General features: G+C 42.9%; 1 protein-coding gene across 1 annotated transcript; it reads right to left on the bottom strand.

The window, feature by feature from the left end:
- Positions 1-591: 591 nt before the first annotated feature.
- LOC116309230 (C2 calcium-dependent domain-containing protein 4C) lies at positions 592-8264 on the bottom strand. The gene is made up of 2 exons (XM_031725781.2): positions 8134-8264; positions 592-7225 (listed from the first exon to the last, which is right to left on the bottom strand). Exon 2 carries the CDS (start codon positions 7174-7176, stop codon positions 5920-5922), a length of 1257 nt encoding a protein of 418 aa, XP_031581641.1. The 5' UTR covers positions 7177-7225; positions 8134-8264; the 3' UTR covers positions 592-5919.
- Positions 8265-10574: the final 2310 nt, after the last annotated feature.

Here is a 10574-nt window from a genome sequence, read left to right as displayed (position 1 = left end):
ATGTGACATTAGCATCACTTATTACCGGCGTATGTAACAGCTCATGTCTCCTACTGCTTCCCACGTGCTTCCTCTCCAAATGAACAAATCCAAGACTGACTCCTCTCTGAGGATAATGAAGATGGAAAGATTGTGCAGTATTTTTACGCTGCAATTACATACAACACGTCAGAGATAAGAGGTTTAATGTTCCTTCTATATATACCCTATGCCTTCACATATTGCTCATTCAGAATCATTAAGAAGAGGCAAACAGGGCAAGAACTGAGCAAATAAGGAGGCTTGAACTCAGGGATGTGGGATTTTAAGGAGGAAAATTGGGATTACTTTGAGAAAGCAGGAGTGTTGGGCACATGCCTTTCTGCCAGAGCATGTACTTTGAGGGAAAACTTCAGGACCGTATGGATGCTTTCATTCTTCCGGTCACATGCACCTTGCAAATAAAAGGTCTGTACAAATGTATAAAGCAGAGTACGTCTACTGTAATGAGAGTAGAGGTTTTATTGATCAAGAACCTCAGCCCATGCTCAAATATCACCTGAAATCGGGGCACTCATTAACATCAAACCAATAACAAGATAAGAAGGAGAATTCATTGAATTTCACCTTTAATTAAAGTATTTCACACCCATTAACACAGCAACTGGAGAACATCTGTAAGTGGCTGAAGCGTCACAGTATAAAAATCTCTACCTGCACAAGTCCAGAAACACAACAAGAACAGCAACTGCACATGGAAACCAGCTTCCACCGGAGAGAAATGAAGGAATTCGATATCAAGTAACGGACCGGCACTTTGCAGCTGCATTTTTCAGAGCAAACCTGTCAAGACAGGAAGACTTGAGAAACACAGTGTATTTAAAATAAAATATATACACAGCATATTTTTAAAAGCAAGAAGAAGTGTGACTAAAGCCAGCGTCAGTATAATGTTCAGCTCGGTCTCTCACACACACAGGTATTGACACTTTTCTCAATTCTCATTTTAAATGTCATCAGTCAAGCCTCTCTGGCCTGCGTCTAATTAAACAGCTATTGAGTGCAGAAATATACAGACTGATTTCCACCACAACAGCAGGGTGGATAATGGGAAAGTTAATTGTAGTAAGTTGATTCTGGTAATTCTTCTGCTGATGTAATAAAGGTTAGCTGCACAGGCGCAGTGGCGATTAGCGATGCTATTGTGGAATACCCTGACAGCTGCCGGGTAAACTGTTGTAACATCTGGTACGTATGGTGTGTTTGAGCTTATTACTGTTGTTTTTTCAAGCTCCATCATCTGGTAGCTCTTTCCTGGTGGTTAACTGCTAAGTTGTGACATCAAGGAAGAATTTAAACAGTGGTCTGACATTTTCCCAGAATGTCAAAGTTAAGATGAGTAACTCGAGTCCTATTGGCCTCAGCTCTTGCTGTCTATAGGGGTCGCCATCGCAAATCATCTGCCTCCGTCTCACCTTATCTCTAGCTCTGTCATGTCATCTTTCTGCTTCTCCTTTACTACATCCACGAATCTCCTTTGTATCTTCCTCTTTTCCTCCTGCCCAGCAGCTCCATAGTAAACATCCATTGTCCACAATATCAACTATCCCTCCTCTGCTCATGTCCAAACCGCTCAACCCTCTGCTATACTCATTACTAATCCTGTCCATTCTGGTTGCTCCTAATGAAAATCTTCAACTCTGCCACCTCCGCCGCTTGTCTTTTTGTTAGACCACACATCATAGCAGATCTCGCTACCATCTTATAAACCACTCATCTCCACCATTTCCACCCCAGCTTCACTCTCTTCTTCCCCTTTCTTGTGCACCGTTCATTGTTTTGGATGACTGACCCCAGGTATTTATACTCATGCACCATCACTACCTCTACTCCTTGCGATTTCAGTTCAAAATATCATCCGAAAGCTGACAAGAAAATGAAGCGAGTCAGATGTGAATAATAAAAGATTTGGGTAAAATATTCTTCAGAAAAACTTTTAAAACTCCAGTTGGTACTTTGGTTTGCATTCGTTGTGATAAAAAATAATTAACTGGTTGAATTTATTTCAGCTACAAGACGTATGTACTGATGAGGGTCTATCTCACAATTTGCAGAATATGAACCTGTGACATATTAACCGAGAACAGCACAGCCCATCCAAGCAGAAATACCAGATAAAGGCATTGTTTTCAACTCTATTAAAAGATAAACTACATGAAAACAGTTATAAAAATTGAACACACTCGAACACATCCTCCATATATTAGCTGCATTTTTATATAAACATTAGTGTCTGCAGGAAATCCTCACCTATAGCACAAGGAGAGCCACAACTGCACAATAAGAATCCACTGAGACTTAGTACTGAAACTACTGGAACATTTTAGGCATGCAAAAGAAACATCGACAGTCAAACAATTTGAAAGTTTGAGTAAAAAAACAACAACAAAGTCTACAAGCAGGCACTGTATGTTGCACACAAGTATTCAGCAGGGATTGCAACAGATCACAGAGTTTCACGCCATAACAAACCACCCAACAGAGTCACTGTATATGAAGCACATCGATAGTGGTGCTACAAGTGAGCTACAAACACCAGGTGAGAGCAGTCCTCGTATAATTAAACGAAGCTTTGGGTGGACGTGTGAGGAACTCTCAGTAATTTGCATCAGTCTGCTGTCTCTGACTTATTTTCTTTGTGAAGTCGCTTTCCTCTGCTGGACACTCGAGGCTGCAGTCACATCCAATTTCTTCTAATTCTTCAGAAGGACAGCAGAGAACAGCAACAGAAGACAGGGTGGCTGCTCCCATTAAAGCACACAAGATTGTTTTCTTAACATCTCTTTCCTGACACGTCTGCTTCCTCCCCATCGGACTTCATTAAAGATGAAACGCCATATCTGAAAATATCTGTCATAAGCACTTCTCACTCGCTGGTGCATAATTAGCATTTCACTGACAAATGCAGTTACACTGTATATACACAATACAAACCCAACATACATCGAAGAGTCATTTCAAAGCATTCAGTTTACAAAATACGACATAGAAAATTAACAACTCTGGACGAAAAAAGGAAAAAGAAAAGAAATCAGGCTCAAAACACACACACACTCACACACACCCACAGTGTAAGGCTTTAGGGTTTAATAAATCCTTGCACACATCATGCAAAGACCAGCGCCATGTTCACACTGTGCAGCTGGTACTTGCTGTGACACAAGTTTTCTAATCTGCTCAAATGAGACATTGAATAAAGTTACACAATGCACAATGGTATGATAGTTTGTCTACTGCCAACAGGCAAATGTACAGTACAGTGCAAAAGTCTCAATCCATCCCTCATCTCTTTATTCATTTGCTCCCAAGGAGACAGGCTTTCTTGTCATTTTTAAGGTGGCCTTGAGCAACAGTTTTCCTTTGGCAGCTTTTTCACTCATCTTCAGTCCAGTCCTTGTACCTGACCATTTTCAGAGTCTGTTAAGCCACTGACCTATGTGTCTACGCATAAAAGACAATTTAGAAATGAACCAATTTTAAATAAGTATATTTTGGCACTTTGTTACTAGCGGCTGATCACACAAACACATCGTTTGCTCACATTTTTTTAGTTGAAAGGTATACTGTCCTACTGTGCATGCACAGATACGGGGCTACATTTTAACTAGGATCTTGTCAAAAATGATGGAAATGTGAACACAGAAAATTACCACTAGGTTTTCATCCACCGTACAATACTATCTGGAAAGCATCTGATTGTCAAGAGCTTCATTTTTCTACATGACAGTGATCCCAAACACACCAACAATGCAGTAAAAGCATACTCGGGTAGAAAATTGAGCTGTACTATCAGCCTCTCCAGAGCCCAGATCAAAATTATTGAAGAAGAGTGGGATCAGTCAACATCCAAAGAAGAGCTTTGAATGTCCTGGAGAACTATTCCTGAAGACCACTTAAAGAAATTACCAGAAAGCTTGCCTGTGAGAGTTCCGGCTGTGTTGATGAATATAAAGTGTTCATAGCAAATATTGACTTTTAAGCTCCTTAGAATTGCACACACTCAGTTTTTGCCTCGTATACTGTTTTTCCACGTATGTTTGCACGTTTTAACAAATCGCTGCACTTATTTCCCATTTTCCTTAAAAAGTATAAAGAAATGAGGGGTGACCATTGGACAGTACTGTGTTGTTGCATAAGTTGTAAACTTAAAAAGGTAAAAAGTTCGACTTTCTTGTCCTGCTGCAAACAGTAAATCAGCACTTTGTCCAGTGTAAACCCTACACTCACTTGTAATAATCAAACTAGAAAATGTCCTTTACATGCTACTATATCTAAAATGAGCACTTTTTTCATATCTGTTGAGATTTGGAGTAAACAATGAAGAGTGAAGCGAACTGGAATGAAATTTTAAATGAGGAAAAGACCGTTTGAGTATTTGCCTGCGTTTTTATCTTGTAGTTCAGGAAAGGGTTTAACCAACTGGTCTTGAAGTAGATGTCGGCGTCCCTGGTGAGGACATGTTGTTTAATTAGGATTTAATCAAGGTGCCCACACTGGGCTGACGGGCTGTTATTAACTGGAGTGCCCACACCGCTATTTCATCACAGTGTAAGGATTTCATCAACCAGATAAATATGTATATCAAATATACTGCAACCAGTTTCCCTTGCTGCTCCACTTTCATTAACTCATAGCTGTGTTTCATACTGTTACAGACATGACTGGGGGCTATTAAAAATATTAAAATCCAAAAACATTACTGCTCACTAATAAAAATCTCATTTTAACAAGTCATTTCTGTCTATAATTAAGCTTTAGGAATATTTTAAGGTGAAGAAATCTGCTTCTAACATGAGATTTTGTTCATCGATAGTGTCCAAATGTTGCTCTGCAATCAAAATAGATGAGAAATGATTTTATATCTTTACTTGAAATGAGTTGAGTTGTCCTGGAAAAGATCGGCAGATTTTTTAACTGACTAGATACAATGTAAAGGTAGCCTGTGGATTGTCCTCTAGTAGTGCTACAGAGCAATGTTTACACCTAGGCTATTTTTCATATTTTGCATGCTTGTAAGAATACAAGTGGTTTTGCTCTGTTTTATTCAACGACGTGTCAAAAAGACAGCGACAAATGCTTTCTTTAAAATGTTTGATGCTGAAGGAAAGGATTAAACACGGGTGGTTATAAACTCTACAGACATCGTTTCCCCACATTTGTAAATGTTCTGTAATGTTCAGTTATCCTTAATTGTATCGTTATAACATAGACTTTAGTCTTTCTTACAAGATCAATCGTGTTATAATTGTACTTTTTGATGGGAATGTAAATGTGGGCTGCTCTGGCAACTGGGATCAAAGGGTCATTTGCACATCAGGCTCTAGTGCCACTTCAAAGCTCCCACCGTTTCACAAAAGCATCTCTGTGCCCGTGCAGCACATGGCGAGATGGGGAATCGCATCCAGTGCTGCTGCGGATTTCTGCCACATTACAATAATAAAACCGTGGCACGCACAGATGAGCGCAGTGAAGCACAGGTGTCCTCCAACCTTTGAACCGGAGCTGGCTGGGAGACACGTCCAGAAAGAAAACCTTTCATGTGTCAAATTCAACCGTTGCTGTTCAGCCCAGCTTGGTTTAATGAGTGTTCTTTAATGGGAGATGGAGCTAGGCAGAGCTTGGGGATGATAAATCCTTGAGGTGTCCACATATAGGCTACATCTGGGTCATTTAGTGGGCTTGGTGTTTATTTAGATTTATTAAAGCTGATGTTCCTTCTGGGATTGGTTTTCATTCTTGGAGGTCCTTCCCTGTCGTCTCCCTTTGTCTTTATGGTCACTGTTAGAATAAATAAAACATAGAAACCAGTGCAAACATCTAATTTAAGTTTCATCTGTATCCTCGCTCTTTGCCCCCCTTTGACCTTCAGTTCCTGGAGCTTTAAACCCCTGAGAGCAACTTCCCCAGAGGCACCTCTCGCTCTCCCAGCAAGGTGTCCCTCTTGAGGCTGGTGCCTTTGTTCACCACCTTGAACTTCACGGAGAGGCTCTTCACCTGAGTCGAACTTATGGAGTCGAAGAAGAAGTCCTCGTTAAAGACCGGGTTGCGGCTGTTCTTGATGATGTTGCTCCTTTGCTTCTGCAGCTTTCCGGGGTTCAGGTAGACAGACACGCAGCAGTTGATGCTCTTCATGTCGAAGTGCTTGTCGTACAGACTCTCCGCCGCCAGGACGCGGATGAGAAGGCGGGAGGTGCTGGAGTCGTAGTTGACGCTGATCCGCAGAGTCCCGCCTTTGTGCAGGTTGATGGTGTGCTCCTGATGGAGGCCGTGGTCCGAAGCTCCAGCGCCGCCGTGATAGGTGGGGACGTGGAGCCGTCGCTGGACGTTGGGGCTGGGCTCGGCCGAGCTGCACTCGTCGGTGGAGAGGGAGCTGTGGCGCGCGAAAGTCCGCTTGGCTTTCACCACTTTGGCCTGCGTCTCATGGGTGAAGATCTTGAGCAGGGACGCGGAGCGAGAGAGCAGAGGGGAGCTGAAAGGGGAGGACTCGGCTGAGGAGCAGGTGTCGCTCTCTCCGCCGCTGAAGTATCGGTAGGGATTCATGTGAGAGGTGTTAAAGTCAGCGGGATTCAGGTGGTTTCCCGTGTCGCTGCTTCTGCCCGGAGTCTTCCTTTGCGTATTTGGGGAGGTGATGGGACTGGTGAGCTCACAGTGGAACAGCGACTCTTTACGGCGCGTGTGGGGGCTTTCCTTCAAGGTAGCAAACCCATAGGACGTCTGAGTCTTGGGGACATAAGGCAGAGACATTGCAGTCTGCGACTGGGGGTCTGCGTTAGTGTCTCCAGCCACCACATCATCAGCACTCTCTATCTGTATAATGTGGCGGTTTGCAGCTCTCAGCAAGTTCTTGGTGTCTCCTGCGATCTTGGCTACCAGACGTGGGCTTCTCGGGCTGCTGATCTTCCCACTACCGATGGTGTGCTCAGAAGTGGACGGGTGCAGGCCTTCTTTGGGCTTTACGGCGGGAATCTCGGGCTCTGGCGGGCAGCTCACCAACTTCGGAGGAATGAAAAAATCTGGGATCTTGTCGGGAGTGAGGACGTTGCTGTAGGCCGGGGTGCCACCCTTCTTGTCCCCGTTCTCCCCCTGTCGCAGAACACCACTCTCCACCGACCCGCGGATCTTATCCAGAACCCACATGGTCCCCACCGGAAAGTGGGATGTGTGGAGTAGGTGCAGTCAGGTGTGTCTGCAATTAATAACACACATGGGTGGGCGGTGGGGAGGGAGGGAGAAGGGGGGAGGAGGGTGTTAAACGATCAGAGCGTCACTCCACGGGGAGAAGAGGGATAAAAATATCACCTGAATGCTTTAGCGCTGAAACGCAGTCTGTGATTAGGACCGCAGGCGTTTACAGGAATAAGACTTGAGTAAACAGGAAATATTACAGCGTTAACGCACTGAACCTGAGCTTAACTTTCAGAGCTGTTTAGTCTCGAAGATACGGACAAACCCCTCTTTAAAAAGGTTTTCTAGGCTTATAAACAATAGGAGAGAATCCTTTGAACGGACAAATGACAGTGCATTACTAAAAAAAAAAAATACAGCTACATTAAATCTGCAACACATGAAATAAAGTCTTTGTGTTGTTGTTAGATAACAGTGTCTTTACTGACTAACGCAATCAGTCTGCGGATAAATCAGCAACAAAGGATTTACTTCTCTATTTCCGATCGCACGGTCGTGTTTTAATGAGCAAAATTTAAAAGTTCATTCTTTAAATGAGCAACTCTCCCTCATGATGTAACTGAAAACTTTTAATTTGCCTTTATGCTTTAATCTAATTTAATTTCAGTTTCGGGAAGACGTCACGTTGGCGAAAAAGAAAAGCTCACAAATATAAATTATTTTACCAAATGCATTAATAATGCTCCTGCAGATAGATATTCTATACGTTTCGACATTGAACGATCACATGAACTCATTTTTTTTTAGAGAAAAACTCAGTAATGAAAAGACAGTTCAACAGGTGCCTGCATGTTTCCTCCCATTATGCACTGGTCTGCTTCCCAAAAGCTCAATACTGTTAGGTTATCTTAAAATACGGCACAGCACACTGTTGATATCTGTGCTATGTAATAAAATTATGATACTTACAGCACTACAGAGGAAGACGCAGTCCTCTTTTTTGCACTTTGCTTTCGCTTCTTCAGTAACAGGTGTGCTTTCCCCCCCCCCTCTCTCTCTCTCCTCGGATAAGTCTGTGCGCTCCGCGGCGCTGCTCTGCGCCCTCAGACGGTCTCGGCTCCGGAGCGCCTGTGGTGCGTTTTATAGATGGCACACAGATGCAGCTGACCAATAAGATCAAACTGTGCGTTTCCGCAGAACCAGCTAGAAAGAACACCAGTTGCTTCTGTGAGGAAAGGAATCATACAGGTTGGGTTTACATGAGTCCCCAAGAGTCACTGCAGTTGTTTTGTATTGCGCCTAAAACGTGCTTTGCCATTTAGAATTGGCTTAAAGTAAAAGCGCCCCAGTTTTACTTGGTTTCTTTTATTTCAGCACAATAAGTAAGTTTTATATTTTACTCTGTTTCCCCTTGATCACTCAGTGTGACACACTCTCTTTTTAAACAACGTGAGCACTATTAAATTTGAGTCGTGACTTTGTTGGTCAGCTCAACAACCATTACGAGAGCCGGGGTTTTCTTTTTAACCTTTGCGCACAGCACTGAGGTTTTTATGTTCCAATCATTCGTTCTCTCTCTCTGCATATATCCATATCTATATCTATATATAGATATAGATATGTACATGGGGCTGTTTGACCAGAAAAAAGCACAAGCAGACAGTGCAACGTGGAGCATATGCACCTGTGTGCTGGTCCAATTAACTTTAGACTGACCTTTTTTTTTAACTCATCTTTTTTGTCTCTCTCTCTCTTCGCGTTTAACCCGACCTATTGGTCTCCCTGGAAACTTTGCTATGGCAACAAATACATTTGTCTAAAATAGGGCTGACTTCATTGATCTGCTGCACAAAAGGCACTTTATTTGTCCAGATTGCCTGGTTTTGAGTCAAGTGCCATACAGCCCGTCGACTGAGAGGGCTAGGGCTGCTGCTGCTTTATCAGAGATCAGTAAATAGGCAGCAACACTAGACTGGCTCGCCAACTTAGAAATGTGCAGATGGAGAGTGTCCGTGTCTGGTGACTCTGACAACCGCTTTGCAAACAAGTGATTAGCCAACATTTACCGCGCGCAGACCTGGAATAGGTGTCAGCATCTCTGCCTGTCTGTGCCTCAGGCGCATGGAAAACGACCTTGATTGCTATGGGTCGTGTTGCCCTTCGTGTCACAGCTAATTGGGAGCTCACTGAGGGGAAACAGGCGCTCTACAGTAAACTAACAGCTATATTTGAACTCTGCCCCGAGTTCAAAGTGCATAAAAGGTTCTCAGTAGCCTGTCATGGATACATTATTTCTCTACAACAAACTCAGAAAAAGGAATAATAATAATAATTAGACTAAATGCTCTTGCAATGTCGGTTCTTATTGTGCTGAGGAGAAGCAGCCAAACATCAGTATGTCAACAAGCTCACGGTGACACTGACGACACGACAGCAGATGCTTTGCAGACAGAGTTCAGCAGATATGAAGTAAAAGGGATCTTATTAGCCGTCGAAGCGCTTCCTCAAATTACAGGTCATTTTTACCTGGTGTATAGAGCATAGGTATAGTTGAGGATGACGGCAATCAATAGTTTAGTAAACAACGGATACAATAAAAAAAATGCAACCTTTGCATGGCAGCTGATAAAAGGCCGAGCGCATAAACAGATATAGTATTGAGTACTTTTGGAGTGGATGACGCACATTAATCCCCCCGCAAGCATTCAATACCTCATAAAATGTATGTAATCGGAGTTTTGCAGGTGCTTTTGTTTTAAATCAGAATTGATCGACACTGGTCTGTCAACATGTCATGACATTTGAATTCAAATATTGCGGAATCCTTTTGAAACACGGGTGGAGGACACCGCCTTTCCTACCCGAGTGGCGAATAATTATACATCTCGTCTTCGGAGGTCCAGCCAGGGGTCACCGGCTGATGTAATCTGGAGAGGGCACTTACCATATAGATTGCAGAGACACATTTGAACCCTCATCCACTGCCTACCAGAGCTGCCTGATCGCCATAGAGACACTTGATGTCTCTCTTTACCTCTTTAAGCAAAGCCTGTATTAGAGTGGAAGGCTGTCAGTTTAGTAGGTGCGTAACGGAGAGTGACTTTCATGCGTCAGAGCCTTAAACTACTCTCGATTTAATTTTTTTCTAACAGCTCATGTCTGTTTATAAACCAAACTACATGTCTGCACCATCTGGCTTCAGAGTTTATTTAAATGATTAACCAATTATCACATTTTCTGTCCGCAGACTAATCAGGTAACCAAGGTTTGGACACTACAGCATAAATTAAAATGTGAACATATTACCTTAAAAGTGTAATATAAAAGGAGGCTCATTAAAACTGAAACTACCTCTTCTGGTGAATATTTGAATGTGCTACTACTGTGCACAACTCCAGCCTCACACTGCG

This window comes from Oreochromis aureus, linkage group 23, assembly GCF_013358895.1.
Source record: "Oreochromis aureus strain Israel breed Guangdong linkage group 23, ZZ_aureus, whole genome shotgun sequence".
NCBI lineage: Eukaryota > Metazoa > Chordata > Actinopteri > Cichliformes > Cichlidae > Oreochromis > Oreochromis aureus.
This window is presented reverse-complemented; position numbering and strand designations above follow the sequence as displayed.